This window comes from Chrysemys picta, chromosome 8 (assembly GCF_011386835.1).
Source record: "Chrysemys picta bellii isolate R12L10 chromosome 8, ASM1138683v2, whole genome shotgun sequence".
Lineage (NCBI taxonomy): Eukaryota > Metazoa > Chordata > Testudines > Emydidae > Chrysemys > Chrysemys picta.
Genome location: NC_088798.1, coordinates 30,605,939 through 30,628,202, shown reverse-complemented (window position 1 = coordinate 30,628,202; position 22,264 = coordinate 30,605,939). Strand labels below are relative to the sequence as shown.

At 41.1% G+C, this 22,264-nt stretch overlaps 2 protein-coding genes across 4 annotated transcripts in view; one reads left to right on the top strand and one right to left on the bottom strand.

Moving 5' to 3' along the window:
- Positions 1-16,785, bottom strand: part of HS2ST1 (heparan sulfate 2-O-sulfotransferase 1) — a 169,865-nt gene extending 153,080 nt beyond the window's left edge. Inside the window, exons 1-2 of one of the 3 annotated variants that reach the window (XM_005298095.4) lie at positions 16,375-16,744; positions 6,109-6,216 (exon numbers count right to left, since the gene is read on the bottom strand). In XM_005298095.4, coding sequence (XP_005298152.2) covers positions 6,109-6,216; positions 16,375-16,498 — 232 coding nt within the window. In that variant the 5' untranslated portion in view covers positions 16,499-16,744. Of the gene's footprint in view, positions 1-6,108; positions 6,217-8,566; positions 8,890-16,374 lie in introns of those variants that run through there. The other 2 variants (XM_042840532.2, XM_005298096.3) reach the window with 2 other exon arrangements.
- A 556-nt stretch (positions 16,786-17,341) lies between these two features.
- The window catches only part of SELENOF (selenoprotein F), a 37,391-nt gene continuing 32,468 nt past the window's right edge, over positions 17,342-22,264 (top strand). Inside the window, exons 1-2 of the mRNA XM_005298094.4 lie at positions 17,342-17,500; positions 19,593-19,760. Coding sequence (XP_005298151.3) covers positions 17,432-17,500; positions 19,593-19,760 — 237 coding nt within the window. The 5' untranslated portion in view covers positions 17,342-17,431. The remainder of the gene's footprint in view (positions 17,501-19,592; positions 19,761-22,264) is intronic.

Here is a 22,264-nt window from a genome sequence, read left to right as displayed (position 1 = left end):
ATACTCTCCACTCCGTTATCCATGTCATTAATGAAAATATTGACTAGTACCAAATCCAGTTTTGACTCATGTGGGACCCCATGAGATATGTCCTCCTCGTTTAACAATGAACCATTGATGACTACTCTGAGTATGGTCTTTCAACCAGCTGTGCACCCATCTTATAGTAATTTCATCTAGACTGCATGTTCCTACTTTGCTTATCAGAATATCAGGTGGGATTGTATCAAAGGTCTTACTAAAATCAACTTTTGCTCTTCTACTGCTACCCCTCTATCCACCAGAACAATAACCCTATGAAAGAAAGTCATTAGATTGGTTTGGCATGATTTGCTCTTGACACATCCATGCTGGCTATTCCTTATAACTAGGGACGTCAAGTGGCTAAAAAAATTAATCTTGATTAATCACACTGTTAAACAACAGAATACCATTTATTTAAATAGTTTTTGATATTTTCTACATTTTCAAAAATATCGTTTTCAATTACAATACAGAATAAAAAGTGCACAGTGCTCACTATTTTATTATAAATATTTGCACTGTAAAAAAAAAACCGTAGTATTTTTCAATTCACCTAATATAAGTACTGTAGTGCAATCTCTTTATCATGAAATTTGAACTTACAAATGTAGAATTATGTACAAAAAATAACTGCATTCAAAAATAAAACAATATAAAATTTTAGAGCCTACAACTCTACTCAGTCCTACTTCTTGTTCAGCCAATTGCTCAAACAATTTTGTTTACATTTGCAACAGACACGGTAAACAAGAAGAGGGCAGCATTATCACTAAAGATTCATATATCCCATCATGCTTCAACCAACATTCCAGAGGACATGCGTCCATGCTGATAGCGGGTTCTGCTCAATAACCATCCAAAGCAGTTCAGACCGACATGTAAATTTTCATCCATCTGAGTTAGATGCCACCAGCAGAAAGGTTGATTTCTTTTTTGGTGGTTCGGTAGTTTCTGCATCGGAATGTTGTTCTTCTGAAAGCATGCTCCACACCTCGTCCCTCTCAGATTATGGAAAGCACTTCAGATTCTTAAACCTTCGGTCGAGTGCTGTAGCTATCTTTTGAAATTTCACATTGGAATTTGGTACCTTCTTTGTGTTTTGTCAAATCTGCAGTGAAAATGTTCTTAAAATGAACAACATGTGCTGGGTCATCAGTAGAGATTGCTATTACATGAAATATACGGCAAAATGCAGGTAGAGTAGGAGACATACAATTCTCCCCCAAGGAGTTCAGTCACAAATTTAATTAATGCGTTTTTTTTTTAAAAACGAATGTCATCAGCATGGAAGCATGTCCTCTAGAATGGTGGCCTGAGCATGAAGGGGCATACGAATGTTTAGCATATCTGGCACATAGAAACCTTGTGATGCCAGCTACGAAAGTGCCATGCGAACACCTGTTCTCACTTTCAGGTGACATTATAAATAAGAAGTGGGCAGCATTATCTCCCATAAATGTAAACAAACTTGTTTGTCTTAGCAATTGGCTTAACAAGAAGTAGAACTGAGTGGACTTGTAGGCTCTAAAGTTTTACATTGTTGTTTCTGCGTGCAGTTATGTAACAAAAAAAATCTACATGTGTAAGTTGCACTTACACAATAAAGAGAGTGCACTACAGTACACCTCTACCCCAATATAATGCGGTCTGATATAATGCGAATTCGGATATAACGCGGTAAAGCAGCGCTCCGGGGGACAGGGCTGCTTTACCGTATTGTATCCGAATTCGTGTTACCGCAAGCGGTTCCTCTGCGCCCCGCTATTACTTGCTGCGGCCCACCCCAGGGCCCCCTCGCCCCAGCTCACCTCCGCTCCATTTCTCCCCCCTCCCTCCCAGGCTTGCCGCACCAATCAGCTGTTTAGCACGGCAAGCCTGGGAGGGAGAAGCGGAGCTGAGCGGTGTCTCATGGGAGGAGGAGGAGGAGGAGCAGAGGTGAGCTGGGGCAGGAGCGGTTCCTCTGTGCCCCCCCCCCTTACTTGCTGCGGCCCCCTGCCCCAGCTCACCTCTGCCTCCTCCCACGAGCGCTCCTCCCACAATCAGCTGATTGGCACCGCAAGCCTGGGGGGAGAGCGGAGCTGCGGCGCACTCATGGGAGGAGATGGAGCGGAGGTGAGCTAGGGCGGGGGGGGGGTCCCGGGGAGGGCCGCAGCAAGTAATGGGGGGGGGGGCGCAGAGGAACCACTCCCCATTCCAGCTCATCTCCGCCTCCTCCCGAGTACGCCACCGCTGCTCCGCTGGCCCCCTTCCAGGCTTGCCAGGCCAAACAGCTGATTGGCGTGGCAAGCCTGGGACAGGGAGGGGGGAAGCTGGGGCAGGAAGCGGTAAAAGCGGTTCCTCTCTCTACCCCGATGTAACGCGGTCTCACCTATAACATGGTGAGATTTTTTGGCTCCCGAGAGGCGCGTTATATTGGGGTAGAGGTGTACTTGTATGAGGTGAATTGAAAAATACTATTTCTTTTGTTTGCCATTTTTACAGTGCAAATATTTGTAATAAAATAATAATATAAAGTGAGCATTGTCAGCTTTGTATACTGTGTTCTAATTGAAATCAATATATTTAAAAATGTAGAAAAATCAAAAATATTTAATAAGTTTCAATTGGTATTCTATTGTTTAACAGCGCAATTAAAACGACAATTATTCACGATTAATTTGTTTGAGTTAATCGCATGTGTTAACTGTGATTAAATCGACACCCCTACTTATAACCCTATTATCCTCCAGGTTCTTACAAATTGATTATTAATTTGTTTCAGTATCTTCCGGGTATTGAGTTAGACTGACTGGTCCATAATTGCCCAGGTCCTCTTCCCCTTTTTAAAGATAGGCATTTGTTTGCCCTTCTCCAGTCCTTTGGGACTCATATGTGCTCCATGATTTCTTAATGATCATTGTTAATGGTTCCAAAACTGCTTCAGTTAGTTCCTTAAGTAGCCTAAGATGAATTTCATCAGGCCCTGATGACATGAATACATCTAACTTGCGTAAGTATTCTGTAACCTGTTCTTTCCCTATTTTGGTTTGCATTCCTTCCCTCTTGTCAATATTAATTCTATTGAGTATCTAGTCACCATTAACCTTTTTAGTGAAGACTAGAGGCAAAATAGACAAACATCTCAGCCTTCTTGGTGTCATCAGTTATTAGCTCTTTCCCACTAACTAGAGGGCCTACAATTTCCTTCATGTTTCTCTTGTTCTTAATACAGTTAAAAGACAATAAGCAGCAGATCTTTATGTCCCTTGTTAGGTGTAACTTTTGTGCTTACCCTTTCTGATTTGTCTCTACATGCTTATGCTATTCTTTTGTATTCTTCCTTAGCAAATTTGTCCATGTTTCGACTTTTTTTTTTTTGTAGGATTCCTTTTTCATTTTCAAGTCATTAAAGAGCTCCTGCTGTAGTCATATTAGCTTCTTACTATATTACTATTCTTCCTATCTTTCCTTTGCATCAAGATAGTCTGCAGTCGTGCCTTTACTATTGTCTCCTTGACAAACTGCCAGATCTCCTGAATTCCTTTTTCCCTTAGATTTTCACCCCATGGCACTTTACCTACCAATTCTCGGAGTTGGTTAAAATTTACTTTTCTGAAGTCCATTATCCTTGTTCTGTTGCTTTCATTCCTCCTTATGTGTACAATCATGAAATCTATTATTTTATCATCACTTTGCCTTCCACCTTCAGATTGGCAACCAATTCCTCCATATTAATCAGAATCCACTCTAAAATGGCTGTCCCTCTGGATACTTCCTCCACTTTCTGAAACAAAAAATTGTCCCCAACACATTCCAAGAACTTATTGGAAATTTTGTGTTTTGCCATATTACTCTTCCAACAAACATCTGGGTAGCTAAAGCTCCCCACTACTAACAAGTCTTGCATTTTGCATAGTTCCATTATTTCTTCTAAAAAATTCCTAATCCACCTCTTTTTCCTTATTTTGTGGTCTGTAGTAGACTTCCTACCATGACATCACTCCTATTTTTTACCCCTTTAATCTACACCCAGAGACTTGACTGGTCTGCCTCTCACCTCTTTCTGAACCCCAGAACAAGTGTCTATCTCCTTGACACATAATGCAACATGTCCTCCCTTTTAATCCTGCTTGTTCTTCCTGAACAAGCTATACTCTTCTATACCAATATTCCATAGCTGAGAACGGAAAACTGGTCTACTGGTAATAATGCTAGCCTGGAACTCAGGAGAGCCAGGTTTAATTTTCTGCTCTGCCACAGACTTCCTGGGTGTCTTTGAGTGAATTACTGAGTTTCTCCTTACCTCAATTCATCTTCTGCAAAATGGGGATACAGGGTATTCCAATCAATCAATCAATGAGTATGAGGTGCTAAACACTACGATAGTGGGGGCCATAAGTATTTTAGATACCTAGTTTTCACACACTCATACAATACACCATAAAAACCCAAACTAAAAAAAATGAAAAAGTTTTGCAACATCCCTATCACTGAATGTTTGTGTGCTTCTAGTCGATACTCCAAGAAAGAAATCAGACTCAAAATTTAATTTAATTCCAAATTCTACATGCAAAATTAATCCATAAACCCAATAATTCATGAGTGGAAAAGCACAACATGGTGCTAGCCTTCCACAAGGTGCTTTTAAGTAGCGATGATATTTTTATGATATACATACTTTATGATGGCTATCTATGGAATTTGAATCAGAAACATGTAGCATCGTAAGTAAAGCCATTTATTTGGGGAATAAAAGATAGATTTACATGGGTATGAAATGTGGGAATGTCCATAAGCAAAAGTGTTTTGTCCTTATTCAGGCACTAATTCGTTTATGTAATGTAAATTAAGGCATCTGAAAAATGATCCCCATACTTAAACTAACATCAAACATATTAAATAGTCCCAATATTGCTATAAACAAGTTATATATTCTAAAACTGAATAATGTAGGAGAACAAAGTCTGAACCTAATTCTGGATGAAAATATTGGACTTAAGATACTTCAGACCATGCAGCCAGCATACACATGTGGAGTCAGGTCCTAGACATACACAAGCCAAAAGGACAGAACTTCTAAAATGTGTCAAGATTGGTTCAGGGGCAGGGGGTGTCATCCATAAAAGGATGGACTGAAAGCGGGCCTCTTCCTGTTCTGCCCATACCACCATCACTTTGCTTTTCAGCAGTTCATAAGAGCTTCCCACTCCTTCCTTCCTTCCTCTGGACAACAGATACCACCTACCCTCACCCTTTCTATTTACTCTTCTAGTTTTTTTCCCTATATTCACCTGATAAGATTCCCTGAATGTTCTCTCCCTATGGATCACTGGCGAGGACAACCCTTGGAAACATGTGCTGCCTCAATGGTTTGGTCAGCAAATCATATGGTGGGCTCAGCTGATGCCTTGGAGCTATGAGCTGCAATGGCTGATTCTCCTACCCCAGTGTCTCATCATCCACCTTAGGGACAACAGTATGATTAAGACTAGGGCTCCTCCTCCACCTGAAATAGCATTGGGCAATTCTGAATCCCTTCTTTCCACTGATTGGGCTGTATGGTCTGAGCTGCTGCCATGCAAATGTCAGAGGACACATATCCACCAGGCAGTAAGGACATTAGCTGATTAAGCTAAAAGCCAGACCCTGAAGCCCAAAAGTATTTCCTACGACAACACTGAACTCTTTCATCATGATGATGGGCAGTTCTGAAACACAAGAACTTATCCATTTAACATGAACACTATCACAGTTCAGGTCAACAGCACCTGTATTCCCTATTTATGGTTCAGCAATGACACCCACTCCAGGCTGCTCAGCCATCACCTCTCTTGGGTGGAGGTGCATCTCTCTGCATTCCCACCAGACTACACAGTTCCCTGACTACACTATGATATCCCCAGCAAAAGACAGTCTACCTAACAAGGCCTACTTTGTGCCTCTCTTCAGAGATGGTACACAGTGTAATTGCCACAGTTAAGTTACTGCACCGTTCTTTCTGCACCGTTCTTTCTAAGCAAGCACATTAATCTTTAAGGTAAAAGCATTACAGTGAAAACATACTAAAACCAATAAAATAACCCACACGCATGCTAGTATGCTTACCAGATCGCACGGCCCCATTTCCACAAGCATGATGGTCAGTGTCAGTCCTTCCAACCCTTCCCCTAAGGACTGGGGCCCTCCGCTGGGACAGAAGATCCTGTCCGTATGCTGGATCAGAAAGAAGGCCCCGAGTCAGTTTAAACTCAGGTTATTTATCCAAAAGTTCTTTCTTTGTCTGTAGGTCTCAGGAGCATCCAGTTTGAACCAGTGAACCTCTCTCCAGGCAGCGGTAGCACTCTGGAGTTGTTACAACTGAGTTTATTTGCTTAACTACCCCCTATTGTACTTAGTTCCTGGAGGCCTGTGGTCCATCTCCTCCACAAAATTACATACAATCCTTTAGTAGCAATAAAAATTTGCATTTTTAGAACAATCAACTCGTAAAAAAATTAATTCAATAAAATGTTACTCAATTCATTAAGATTTGTCCAGGATACTGTCGTATCTGTCACAAACATTTCTACATGTATTGAGAAGAGGTGCTCTGGTATGCTGCTGGGGTATCCAGCTAAGCTTAAAGCTAGTAGCACTGGTAAATTTTGGCAGCAAGTGTGCAGATCCATTTTATCAAGGAAGTGACAGGGGTGAGGGCTGATTCAACGCAAAAGATCAGGAGGCTGTGGTCAAGCACTTTCACTATGATTTAAGCTCTGAGAAAAAGGGTTGGATTCATTATACTAACAGGTTAAATGATTTCTTTAGGAAGGTGTCTGCCCAGAATTCTGGGCTGTGAGCAGAAGCTCTAATTCAGCCTTGATTTTAATTAGATGGTTTAAATCAATAGGATTATATTATGTTTGGGATTTCAGCATCAAAAGGCAGGCAAGTTAGTGACAGCCTGAAGCAGATGTTACCTGCCCTTCCCCCATTTTGCTGTTGCAAGGACAAGTTGCCCTCAGAAATTATCCTATTTAAGTTTGTATGTTTAAATAAAGTTGCAGCCATTTGGCCAAATTCCAAGTATGTCTGTCTTTATTGACCCCTGCCATTCACAATGCTTTATCTTTCATTTATGACTGAAAAATAAGGGCATTTCATTTCCCAGAAATGTTAAACTACGCCAACACCATCCTGTTGAAAAATACTTTTTTGCCAAGTTAAACATTAAAATGTGTACAAATAAATAGCACCACTTTTCAAACAAGCTGACTACCAATACTTTAACAGCATTCTGACAAGGTTTTTGTACACTTGACACAAATTACAACATTAACTACAAGTTACACATATTTTCACAAACAGATAGTTTTTTGGATCAGATAAGTGGCAGTATGTGGAAGATTTGACATTTAGAAGTCTTCTACTTTCTAAAGTGGTGCCAGAATTGTCAGACAAGTCATGCAATACCAGAAGGCAGGATAAGTGTGGCCAGAGTAATTCTAAGAGCGATTCGTGGTTGCCATTCGGTAGATATGGAAATGACTGGCTCATGAACTATTTGACTGTCCAGTTGGCTTCAACGGCAAGGGGCTGAAACATACTCATCTCTCCCACCTCCTTGATGTGATAAATACTCTTTCACTATGAGCCCAAATTAATATATTATGCTACTTCAACAGCAAACAAGCATCCTTTTTAATAAATAATTCTTTTACATTTTTGTAATTAAGCTAGTACATTTTAAAGTATAAGCAACTGTTCTATCTAAATAAAGTCCAATTATAAGTAATGTATTAAGGCACAGTACTTGCTACACTGTCAAGGACAATTAAACAAGATTCCTAACATTGTTTTGAGTGATTGGTTTAAGAACCACACACTAAATTGGCAGTACACAACTGAAAAGTAGGCTGCATCTTATTAAAGGAAATAAAGGGATTTAAAAATACCTCTAAGAACAGTAAAATATGTCAGATTTTTATACAACACTAAAGTAGGAAGAGTTCATTTACCCCAACCTTAAAAAAATTATTTAAGCTTCAAAAGGGGCTTTTTGTTATATATTTGTACGGTGCTTAGTATAATAAGGTCCTGATTCATGATTGGGGCCCCAAGTGTTGCAACACCACCAATTACAAAATAATAATTGCAGCACCTAAAATTAAATTTAAAATATTTCATTTTCCTCAAGCTTTCACTTGCAACAAACCTTTTCAAAAAAGGGGGTTCAATAATGTTGACAGAGTTCTTTAAACCGTGCATTTGATGAAAGATGCTCAATTAGCAGCCCCAAAGAAACAAGTCTTCTATTTATCCACGTAACAGATCCTGTACAAACAGCAGTATACAAGTTTCTTACTCTATCTAGCTAACATATCTCAACCTTGACCTGGAGGGATCACCTTCAAGGGTAAGAAGATAATTCAATTCTTGACTTCTCTGCCAATCTGGTGGTGAATTTTGCAATTTGGACCCTGGACTGTGAACAAGCTTATTTCACATAGGCTACTAAATAATCAGATAGTAACAACTTTAAGTCACTACTATCCTGTGCAAGATTAAGCCCTCTCTTTTCTACCTTTCCCCGCATTTTGTCTGATCTTTTCCTCTCCTCTTCGCTTCAGGCATTCCTTTCTTTCCTCCTCCTTTTCATTCTCCCCAACTCCTAAAGTGCTTCTAACATTTGCATTTAGAGTGTCCAATGAATTTCTTGTATCTAAGAACAGAAGAGACAAGAAATAAAAAAGACAATCTTCGATTATGATTGCACGACCAGGGTTCAGTATCATGGGGAATAAACTCTGTTTATGAAACAGATTCCATTAGTGTCTTCTGATGTAAGAGCCCCCAAGACTACAATCTAGACAAGTTGTGGGCAACCTGTGGCCTGTCAGGGTAATCCGCTGGCAGGCCACGAGACAATTTGTTTACATTGACCGTCCGCAGGCACAGCCACCCGCAGCTCCCAGTGGCCATGATTTGCAGTTCCAACTGGAAACTGCCATACCTGCAGACGCCCAATGTAAACAAACTGTCTCATGGCCCACCAGTGGATTACCCTGACTGGCCGCAGGTTGCCCACCTCTGATCTAGACCATAAAAGAGACCTTTTACATATTCCCTGGAAGAACTGAAGAATATTGGAAACAATTCCAGTTCAGATCTAATTTTGCTTTTCATATCAAGCAGCGAAATGCACTCACTTGTACACACAGTTTTTTTTTTGTAAATCACTGATGTCTTAATATTTTCTTATATATAGCCTTTATTTCTCAATTCCCACCTCTGGTCAGGGTGGACTGATTTAAATCAAAGAAATTAAATTAACAAGCAGGAAACCCTGATTTAAATAATCAATTTTAATAGTGTTTTGCATTTGAGCTTTAGTTATTTTCCCCCCAAAAAGTTCATTTCATTAGTTGGTAACCATTAAAACATGTTATTTGTAACACAATAAAGCCTATTAAATTTGGTGCTTCTATTTGCTAATCAAGCGGATAAATATGTACAGATATAATGTAAGTAACTATATAATTTAAATTACATTTATTCAGATTCTTAATTTTTACACTGTTAGAAAATGGTGAATGATGCATCTTTTATTTAATAAATGATGATATTTTACTTATGGTTTGCGTCAAGCTCTATTTGGATGGAAATTCAATTCAATTAAAATGCACTAAAACAGCATTTAATTTTTTTAAAAAATAAACCAGTCTTTAATTGATTAAAAAATTGATTTAAATAAAAAACTGGTTTTTTTTTAATAAACTATTTTAATCTATCCTACTTCCAATGCTATACTTGAAGTGGAAACCCAAGGGACAAAGGGTTCCCGCCTTATGCAAAAGATATATAAAGGGGTGGAACAGAACAAAGGGGAGGGAGGAGCCATCATGAAGAATCCCCTAGCTATCACCTGAGCTGGAACAAGAGCTGTACCAGGGGAAAGAATTGTGCCCAGGCCTGGAAGGTGTCCAGTCTGAGAAAAAACTTACTGAAGCATCTCTGAGGGTGAGATTATCTATATTCAGGTTGATTAGACAGATTTGCGCATTTTATTTTATTTTACTTGGTGACTTACTCTGTTCTGTCTGTTACTACTTGGAACCACTTAAATCCTATTTTCTGTATTTAATAAAATCACTTTTTATTTAGTAATTTACTCAGAGTATGTATTAATACCTGGGGGAGCAAACAACTGTGCATATCTCTCTATCAGTGTTATAGAGGGCGAACAATTTATGAGTTTGCCCTGCATAAGCTTTATGCAGGGTAAAACGGATTTATTTGGGTTTAGACCCCATTGGGAGTTGGGCATCTGAGTGCTAGAGACTAGCACACTTCTGGGAGCTGTTTTCAGGTAAACCTGCAGCTTTGGGGCAAGTGATTCAGACCCTGGGTCTGGGTTGAAGCAGACGGGAGTGTCTGGCTCAGCAAGACAGGGTGCTGGAGTCCTGAGCTGGCAGGGAAAACAGGAGCAGAGGTAGTCTTTGCACATCGGGTGGCAGCTCCCAAGGGGGTTTCTGTGATCCAACCCGTCACAACAGCCTTAAAGAAAATCAAGCTTCACAGAAGAGGTGGTTGTTCTGTTTCAGGGTCAACAAAAAAAATATGAAATAGATTTCTGTAAATACTTCTGCATCTGTACTCAAATGACTCTAAGCTCCTGAAAACTTTTAGTGTTGACAATGGTCAGTGACCGTTTCCTTCTCAAGAATGGTAGAAGGGGAAAAGCTTCTCCAGTAGAGGAAAGAACAGAATAGTGTAACTCTGGATGTATACTTGTCACATACATGGTCAATGATGTACCTTCTTATATATGGGCAACCACCTACACTCATCTAAAAAGGAGATCTCTAATGTATTACTAGGCCCCAGAATTCACCAAAGAATTGTACTACAGAATTTAAACGTTTTATTTACAATAGAAACATTTACATTTCTAGTCCTTATGGTTGTGAAGAAACTCAAATATGAACAGTGTAACCAATAAAGCAATGTCTTTGGGATCATGTACAGAAGGCCTAAAATGGTAGCTGTAAGAGGTGTTTAATGACCCACCATTCATAGTGATGTGGGTGTACACTACTGAAAATATTAACAATGTAAGTAATGTTAACTTGAAATACCAATACTTTTAGCAGAAACATTAAACAAATGTGCTTATCCCAAGCCTTCCCTGGCGCCAAAAACATAAATGGCCTCCATCCAAACACCACAACCTACTGCTTTCTCCTAACAAATTCTAAGTTATCAATACATTGTACATACATTTTACATTGACAACTGAAAATTATGGGGCAGATAGAAATTTTAATATAGAAATAAACAAATTGTGTGTTGATTTTATTTTTCATATTTAATTCCATAAACCTCCATTTTTAATTCTGCTAGATCTTCCACAGAATTTTGAGTCTGATGTACAAATGTGTCATACAATTTATGTCCAGTTAGCCAAAGAGTACAAAAAGCTTTTAACATAAGGTTATTCTGGAGCTCAAAATAATATGAATCAGCAGAGACTTACTACAATAGCTTGGAGCTTAAAATGACAGAAGGGAGAAGCACTGTTTTGAATTTCAGCTTGAAGAATCAGTACGATGTGTTTCACATCCCCTTCAAAAGTAAAGGGCATGGAATACTGTGCCACTCCTACTGACCCATTCAGTAAGAATTCAACACAGGTAATTATGTCAGCCCATTTCATAAGATTCTTGCTGCAAATGGGTGGAAATGCCACAAGGATGCTCTACCAATATCTGTAGGTCACAAATCCAGCAATGCCAAAAACAGAATCAGTTACAGAAAAATATGTTTAGAAATAAATCCAAGCAAGAACTGTGTACGTAATGGCATAGCCACGTATTCAAAATCTCAGACTAGACTCTTTTGGATGGTCAATGGCGTGCTCTTGCCCTCAACAAAACACATCACTGCTCATACTTGATCTCACTGTTGCCTAAAATGTATGCCCATATATACAATGGGGCAATCTATACCACAGCAGCATTATACAGATGGGTATGAGCCACATGACCCAATTCCTGCTGGAATGCAGGAAACGATAAGCACCTTTCCCTTTAAGGATGATCAAATAAAATGGTCCGTGAATATTAAAGTGAAATTAACTCTTTGTTAATAAATGTTTTACGAACATGTTGGAGTCAGTTGGTAGCATCATCATTATGTAATAGCTGCCAAATGTGGGTACAGAGTGGGAAACTTAACAATATTATGGGATGGCCCAGGGAATAAATCCAGTTATAAACTCTGAGTTGATTTTGGCAGAAAGTAAAGAGAGGCTTACTTCAAAGTCATGTTTTATATTCACAGAACAAAGTTAGAATTCAATCTTCTTACTAAATAGTTTATAAATCAGATTTAGATATGCTTAGTTAGAAAATTGCAACAACACAAATTAAGTTTTGTCATAAATTTTAGAGAATAAATAAATATATTTTTAAAATGTTTTCTATAAAATTACAGATTATAATCAGGATTACTGGTTATATGTTAATACCCCACCCAAAGAGGTACCTGAACCTGGGCTTTGACACCAGAAATACTCTGAAAGACAATAAATTAAGTACCACGAACTGCTTCAAAGGGCCAGCAGGCCCAAAGATCCATCACTTTCTGGGACCACAGGGCTTTGGAAATAGCCAATATTTAATACACTACAAGAAAGTAATTTAGATTAATAAGTGAACCATAAACCTAAGAAGTGAACCATAAACAACAAAAAAGAAAACCGGGGGAGGGAGGGGGGAAGGAGAGACACACAATTGTTTTCTTTATTCTCTACTTGATCTGCTCAATTAGCAAAAATAAATCCTATTTTCTCAACAATTAACTAAATTTCACAAGAAAAAACAAGATTTCCCAGGGTAGTTTGGGGCAGGAAGCAATAGTAAATCATTTTCATAGTCAATTATTCCCTTAATAAATATGGGATTCTAAAAAGGTTTGCTATTCTGTCCACATGAAACAATAAGACAGAAGCCCCTTGAAAAATATGAATCCTGAGACCAACTTCTCAGATATTAAAGCAATACTTTATTTTAATTTTTTTAACTGAAAAAGATTTCCCTTACTTAAGAAACAAGTGTTGCCCATGGTGGGCTCATCAGTTATTCAAAAGAAAACGTCAAACCAAGTTCACAATAGCCCAATTTAAACATTTTTAAAGGCAACATTAGGAGCATAGCAATCTGAATAATAAAGGGGGAATTTAGCCACAATGTGAGAAAACCAAATGCCCATTGCAAATTAACTTCTGAAGTCCTTAGAGAGGTAAAAATTATACATAATAGTGACTTTGGAATTTAGCTGCAAGAATGAATGAATTATACTTGCAAGAAAATAAAACTGTCCCTTTTTCTCTGTCTCCCATAAAGATGCACCCATTTCTCATTTCATGTGAGTTATTTTATATTAATCCTGAATCAGAGTGAAAATCTTGCTGCAATATAGAAACCAATGGAGCTTGCATGTCAGGGAATCCTGTTCCATCAGAAAGTATCAGGAAATGCTGTTTTATGAGTTTTGCTCATAAGACTCTGTAGAACTGTTTTCTGCTAACTGTTCCATTAAAGTGACATACTGTAGTTTGAATCAGAATGTAAGTCGTGCAGTTATTCATTTCTACATCCCATCAAGACATTGTTTCTCATGTGATATATTATGTACATATAATTCAATAATATGGGACTTAAACCAAATTACATGTTGTTTGTACCATGTTAAGAGCAATATTTAATTGTCACAGACTACTTTCATAGGCCTTTCAACTAAATTGCAGTCATTATTCTAAGCAGTCCATGGAATCACTAGTCTTTCCACACACACACACACACACACACACCCTTCTTTTTCTTTATGTTCACTCCCCTAAACCAAGTGCATCGGGCCAAAATTGATTAGTTTAATTTAGTGAAACTACATTCTCTGTATTACAGTTGGATGGAAATAATACTAACAGATACAGAACGTTTCTAAAATGAAGACAAAGTTATCAATTTCAATTTATTTCTTTTAACATGCACAAAAAATAAGGGGCACCTTTTGGTGGACATCACTGTAGCAACAGGTCTTTCATACAAAGATACTACCTAATCAAGATTAAAAACACACATGATCTAACATAGTGTTAAACCCACATAGAATAATTGAAAACTAAAAATAAAAAGCCCTAGCTTCTCCTCCCACACAAACTTTGGCAGCCACTAACAAGTTCATTATAAGGCAAATTTTCCAATTATATTTTAATATCAAAGCTCAGAATCAGAGTTCAAGCATTCTTAAAAAATAAAAACAGCATCAGCAAAACAGTGATATGATTCTTTTCTTGAGGCAGACTGAGCTGTATATTTCAATCCTCTAAATATGTATCTTAATCATGTCCAATGCATATCTATTAAGGAGGAGCACAGGGTTGGGACATCTTACCAGCAATACTCTTTACTCTCACATTGCATTACATTAATCCTTTTGTGGCAGGACTTGGATTTTCCTGTATGACATCCATTGCCAGCATTAGATGCACTTAAACCACTGGCACCGAACAATTAAAAATAGACTTGCACAAAACTCAACTAAACCTCGACTGCTCTATCAACAATATCTGCTCAAAATATTCTATGATTCCATAACAAGTATTTCTCTTTTTCACATAACACCATTGCTTAAAATATTTAAACTATGAAAAAAAAATCACCCTTCAAATATTAGTAACTTTTAGTTGAATAAGTATAGCTAAAGAAGACTCAGACCGCTCATCCAGTCAATCACTGCCTTCTTACAGGACACTAACTTCCATTACCTAATCCAGATAACAAAGCATGTCTAATGTGTGTTCATCATTTTGACCATTACTCTGATTTCACCTCTTTCATAGGCTTGCAACATTAAACTTCTCATTGCACTCAAAATCCATTTCTAGCCTTATTGCTAGTAAGAACATTGTATAGTCATTCCTTTTTTTTTCTTGGATTAATCCATAAACATTCAAATATTAAGAATTTTACCACAAATTCCTAAATTGAGCAGATTAGGCAATTAGAAACATGGGCTGAACTTGTTCTCAACCCACCTCACCATGCCTAGGTATTTCCGGGGTCCCACTGCTCTCCAATTACAACTCTTAGGTAAATGAACTATATTGGCCTTGAAATGGCATTTCCTCATTTTGATTAGGTTTAATCCAATGCTTGTTGGTTCTGTAGTCTGACATTTAATGTACACGTGAAGTAGTAAAGTGTTATTTTAGCAGGGAAATCACAACTGAAAAGTGAAAGTTTTTTTACAGGAAAAAACAATTGTATATGGCAGTTATTAGGATGTACTTTTATACTGTTTAACTACTGTTTCATAACAGAGCATATGAGGCTAGCAATAACCACCACCACCACTTGCTAAATATAAATATTTAAAACCTGTGTTCAGGAAGAGTAAAACAAATCATGTGAATTTATAATTACAGTGATTTAAGATGATTTTCACCAAACATACATGTTTTAACTATAATTATCTTCTGTATTTTCCTTTGTTATGATGTCAAAATAAAGACGATTAGGCTAAATATGTGCAGCAGCACACGGAGGAGGAAGCAGAGCCTGGCTTGCTTCAGGTATCACTGCTGCACTTCAGTCTCCAACTGCATCTCACACAATACACACAGAGGCCAACAGCTGCTAATAGCCCAATACTGATTTTTAACTTTCCTTTCCCTTTCTGACAAAATATGCATTTAGATTCTTTATAACTATATATTTTCCCCAAACACTAATCTCTCATTGGCTTCACGATCCTGCATAATGTGCATACAAATGCATTATGTGCATACAAACTCAAAGGTCACGGCTGCTTCCTCTACTGTTTACAACCTCTTTTGCAGGGTCCCCCAAATCATATCGTTCAAGTTACTTATAATTTCCAGACATGTAAACACAATGGCCATCTGGGAGAAGAGGAGTTGTGTTCCCATATCCCACATTAGTGGGTTCAACATATGAAGGGGGAGGGAGTTACGCTTTCCAATTCCTCATTCTCCGGATACTGCTCCAGATTTGTGCACTGCCATCTCTCCCCTTCCCCGCCAGCTCCACCTTTGTTCACTGCACCCTTCCCTCTCAGCTCTGTGCGGTATGCACCCGGCAGACACCCCCATATGTGCATAGTCCCCGTACCTCACCTATGCCCCCTTCCCGCCTCAGCGCTTCTGGTCCTTGGGCCTCGTCCCTCCTCTAAGCTTGTGGCCCCGGCTCTCCCCCAGCCCTATCCCCCAACCGCAGCAATAGCCCCAGCACCAGCCCTTCCCCGCCATCACCCCCTCCCCACCTCTCTCCCCCAAGTGCCCCCAGGCCCTGGCCCTCTCGCACTCACCGAGCTTGCCGCGGGACTCCTCCAGCTTCTGGATCTGGTTCTCCAGGAAGAGCACGGCCACCCCGAACGTCAGCACCGCCAGCAGCTGCAACTTGGGCGGCAGCATAATCCTGAGCAGCCCCATGAGCAGCAGCAGCAGCGCCGCCCGCCCGGGATCACGACATAACGTGGGGCCCGGCCGGAGAGGCCGAGGGGAGCCTCAGCCGGGCCGCAGGGACGCAGCGCGCGAGGGTGGCAGTGAGCTCGCACGAAGGGACACACACAACTCTCACATCCCTCCCGAGGCCCCCCAGCCAGCACTGTCTCAGCCACCCCCCGCGCCAGCCCGCCCCTCACCAGCCTCACTCCGCGGCCGCCCGCCAGCCAGCCCAAGCCCCTCCCCCCGCCTGCGTGCGCTGCTCAGCAACCGAACGCCCAACCGCGCACACGCCCACCAAACCCCACCATTGACTAGCAAAACACACGCTCTACCCACGGCCCCTCCGCCATTGGGCGGTATCCCCGGCGCCCCACCCTCTCCCCATCCCATTGGCCGATCAGTCCAATACACCGCCCACCAATGCTCCACCCCAATAAAATGGAGGTACGGACCTGGCGCCCCTCCCACACGCGTTCCTTCTCCATTGGATACCTGTTCTGAAGTCCGGCCCACATATCTATATATTATTGGGCATTGGCACCGCGGCAATCAGCAAAATCGCAGCGCCATTGGTTAATCTGGTTGCCAATCTTCAGGACTGTAGGTCTGGGCGCTGTTGAGCTGTAGGTTATAAGAAGAAAAAGGACCCGTGTGGGGTTACCACGTTGATGCCTGATTACAGTTCCTACATGATATCTCCAGCTACATTCTAAACCCCTTCCCTGGATAGGGCCAGGTAGCTCCGCTTCAGATTCTCTACATAAAGAGCCCTGGGATAATCTTTTCCCTGGGCGGTGTAAGGGTCCTACTCGTACATTTTGCTTCCTTCGACGTAGGCAGTGAAGGGTCACCCTACGAGGGTGGGGTCTTGAGAGCAGCCTCCCGGCGGCGGCGCTGACAGAGCAGCTCCGCACTAAAATGGCGGCCGTTACAGGATTAACGGCTCTGGGGCGCTGGCCACTTTGGTTCCTGGCCGTGCTGCAGGCGGTGAGGGCAGCTTCCAATCTGGTTGGGCTCGAGGGAGAGGGCTGCCGTGGGTACCCCTTCCTAGGGAGGCTAAAGCCCATAGGGCCTGGCGGGCAGCGAGCCGCCGGCTGGGGCGGGGGCAGCGAGTGACAGAGAGACGTGGCTTAGCGGCCGGGGCGGCTCTTTTCATGCTTGTCCTTTCTCCCATAACTGGCACCCGCACGTTCCCCTTCTCTCTCCCCCCCCCCTCCCCGTTATTTCCCCCTGCTCCCGCCTGTGCCGTTTTCTCTTCTGGTCCCTGCTAGAAAGCGGCGGTGCTGATGCCCCGCCCGCGGGGAGGGCTTGATCCTGCACTGGCTCACGCCCGTGGTAGATACGGTTTAGGAGGGTGGGTGGCTCTGATGTGGTTTTGAGAGGTAGAGTCTCTCCTCTCCGGGTTACCCTCTCGGCTCTAACCTGGGTTGACTATAACTAACAAGTTGCTGCTCTGGAGGCTGGACGGTAACTCGGGAAACGAGTGAGCTGGTCTTCTCCTTTCAACTGGATGTTGTCCCCATGTATCCCTAACCCGACACCGTACCGTAGTATTAGTTAGAGCTTGGCATTCTCAGTACCAAGAGCAAGGTGTGGTTTGGATTTGGAAAAGGGCTGTGTGGTTGCCCCTTTCGGCTCACGGTTTATGGATGTTGTATAGTGAGGAGAATGTTGTGTTACTGCTGCCCTTGCTATCTGAATCTGATCTGCCAGACTTCTCCCTTTCCATAGTGTTGATGAGCAGTGATGGCTTAAATTAAAAAACAAACACACAAAAAACTTAGTTTTCCCCATCCACCCATGCATGAAAAATATAGGATTGTATTAAATACAATATTTATCCTCTTTTACTGAGCTGCAAATCACACAGCTACTGAAAGTACCATAGGAAGAAAATTAGAGGAAATGTTATAGAATCATAGGACTGGAAGGGACCTCAAGAGGTCATCTAGTCCAGTTCCCTGTGCTCATGGCAGGACTAAGTATTATCTAGACCAGAGGTTCCCAAACTGTGGGGGGGGTGTCCCCCTAAGGTGACATGGAGGAATGTGGGGGAGGCCTGGGCTAGCCCCCATGCAGGAGGTGAGGGAGTGCCTTCCCCCTTCAGCTCTGCTCCAGGCCTGAGGCCCCAACTCTGGCCCCACCACACCACCAGCTGGGGCCCCCTCCTCCTGGAGCTGCGGCCCTGCCACAGCTCTGGGGAGAGGAGGGGGAAGTGCATGAGGTAAAAAGTTTGGGGGGACCACTGATCTAATCTCTTAAAAATCTCCAATGATGGAGATTCTACAGTCTCCCTAGGCAATTTATACCTTTTAACACAGGGGTTCTCAAACTGGAGGTCGTGAGGTTACTACATGGGGGGTTGTGAGCTGTCAGCCTCCACCTCAACCCTGCTTTGCCTCCAGCATTTATAATGGTGTTAAATATATTTAAAAAGTTTTTAATTTATAAGGGGGGTCGCACTCAGAAGCTTGCTATGTGAAAGGGTCACCTGTAAAGTTTGAGAACCACTGTTTTAACGTGTTCATTCTCCTGTTGAAAAATGAAAATATGCAGGAGTAATAATACTTAATGCATCAATGATTGCAAGTCTCATTTTGGGTTCATTACATTCTCTGCCTTTTTTTTTCCTTCTAAGCATTTGTTTTATTTCTCTCCGTGTTGCTCCCTTCATTCATATGAATGCTGTAATCATACTGTAATTGGCTGAACTGTCCACAGTAAAAGCTGTGTGGGGTCAGACTGTTTTCCCACAGCTGAAGTGTTAGTGCACACACACCTGAACTTGTATGCAAGAACAGCTGTACTGGGGCCTGCTTTGGAGCAGGAAAGCAAAGTAGGCTTCCAGAAACTGCCCACTGCTACATCCTCAGGAGCACAGCTGTAATGGAGAGTTGTAGCATATCTTCAGTGCTACACGAGTTTAAGTGATTTACCTAAACTGAAAAAGCAAATTAGTTGTAGCGTCAAGAGTAGAACCCAAGAGTCCCGACTAGCTATCAAATAGCATTCCCTTACCACAACTGCAAATAATTATTTGAAATGCTAAAATATGTAATGATTGTTTATTCGCTTTCAGATATCTGTGTATGGGGCGCAGTTATCATCAGAAGCATGCAGAGAACTAGGCTTTTCCAGTAACTTGCTATGTAGTTCTTGCAACCTTCTTGGACAATTTAGCTTGAATCAACTAGATCCATTCTGCAGAGATTGTTGCCAAGAAGAAGCTCAGTTTGAAACCAGAAAGGTAAGTTTAAAGCAAACCTTCACAACACTTTCTGAAACTTTTAAAATTAAGTAGTAAGTTTCCTAGGCTTGTATAAATACTCTAATTAGAACCTCATTTAAGTCACGGGGAAAATCAGCTATTCAATGACAGTCCAATATAGAGAGGATCTGAATTTGAAGGTTTGGCACAGGTCAACTTCTGAGATAATGCTCAGGTATGAATGCAGGCACCTTTTGTTTTTCTACAGTAGCCCTTCTGGTCACTCGGGTACTACTAACTAGCTCTGATGGGAACCCTCTTCAACTTTGGTTAACTGGAAGAATGACTGGGATTTGAGCGGGGAAGGGAAGAAATGAAAGATGGGAAGAACTGTTCTTTTGTTTTTGGCAGCAGCTATTATTGCCGTAATGACCCAAGTATTCAAGGACACTGAAGAATTTTTTTACATTTTATTTTAATCTCCATAGTTTGCAAACCAGAGCAGTTTGAAAATAACTTTATCAATAATTATAATTATATCCAAAATTAATAGATACCAAATATACATCACAATAGTAAGCCTCATGATTTCAATATTACTAAATTCCAGTAATAACTGCAGGTTTCCTTCCTATGGTTCTGAGAGAGCAAGAAATTAACTGGCTTTCTTTTTTACTTTGTGCCAGTATATTAAAAAATGTCAGCACGTTTCTGGGAATTACTGTAGCTGGTAAGCCAACAGAGAGCATAAGTATAAAACACTTCCTGGACTGGGTCCACACAGAAGTAGCTCTCATTTCTGTCTGGCAGATTAGTGAATTTTAAAATTTATGTAACAGAATAGCATAAATGGTTGAAGTGAGTCAACTTTGAATTGTTTAGCTCTTTCGTAACATACATTGTATATTATTAAAGAATGATGTTTAAAACTATTCTACATCTCTTGTTACCATTTAAAAAAAAAAAATCTGTGTGTGACGTCACCCTGCTGGTGCAGTGAAAGGTTTAACGTTTGTAAATCCAGTACGAGATCCTTAGAAGTGTGTTACCATAAACAAGGTATCTTACATGAAGAATGGTCTATTACAAAAGATAGTGAACTCCAGGGGACTACTCAGTATATGTAAGCTTTAAGGATTCCAGCATCTTTACATGCTTTATTTTTGTGTGAATTCCTTGCCATTCTGCTCTTGCTCTCACTTTATATCTGTTCTAGCAACACTGAAGGAAGACATGCTGATAGTCAGTTGCAATTCACTAAAATCCAGCTGTCAGCACTTCACAAGATAATTCTAGGAAGTTTCACTTGCCTGGAAATACACACAGACATAGCAATATTAAATAGGCATCTGACCTAGGAAAACTGCACAAGTATGTGGTGATGGTATGGGCACTAATTGCATGACAACACCAGGGCCAGCCAAACTTATTGACTCTCCAAGCCGTATACGACAAGCTTCAGAAGTTCAAGAGCACACCTGCTGGGGCTCGGGGCTTCAGCCCCACAGGGTGTGCCTGGTGAGGCTTGGGGCTTCAGCCCCGCTCTTGCTGACTCCTCGAACCCCAGCAAGCATACCCCGCAGGGCTGAAGCCACAAGACCCACCTCCCAGTTGGGCAGAAGACCCTACCCCACCACCCTGCTGCAAGGCAGAGGTCCCAAGATCCCTCCCTACGCCCCCAAAGTCTGGTAGGTGGAGAATTGGGGGTGGGAGGCTATAAGGGGCTCCACCAGCCACACTTTAGCTGTAAAGGAGCATACAAAGCAGGACTTTATTTTTGTGTTAAGGTTGTGGGAGAGGGAGAACAGATGTGAAAACATTGAGTTAACCGGAATCAACCATAGCATTACATTGGTACAGGTTTTAGCTTAAATTTGTATATACTAGTGGGAAAAGATCATAGAAGGAGGGAGGAAAACTATATATGTAAACATTCTCCTCTTCCACCCAGTACTAGCTTAAAGTTCTCTCATGGTGCCCCATCCATCTGATGCATATGAAGTGAAGGTTATATTGGCAACTTATGGTGGTAGTAGGAATAACTAAAAATGGTTGAGGCAATTATCATATCTGAAGTGTCGGAAGAGAGAGGTACAATTTGTGAAGCAGTTAAAGAGGTGGCATTATGGTACTGGCATACCAATTAAAAATCAACTTGGTGCTAGTGAGATTGTGCTAGAGGAGAAGCTGCTGCCTTCCAACTGTGTTAAAGGAGAATTAATAGAAAAATTCCTGGACGGACACTCAGTTTTTAAAATCTTCCTGGACACTTCACCTTAGACATTGCAAGACCTTGGATTTGAAGATAATTTGCCTTCATGCCAGGTTCGTTAGTCTTGAAGCTGAAATTTTGGCAGTATGGCAAGCTGCTTAAGATGATAGTTTGATGTTCGTATAGTTAATTCTTTCATTGGAAAAAACTGATTCTTCTATTCAGTGGTTTAGAGAGGTTGCACCTCTTCCTCCAATTCCCATACTGAGTATTAAATACATGAGCCTCTTTGAAGGCCCATCCTGTGTCAAGGACAACTGCAAGGTCCTTC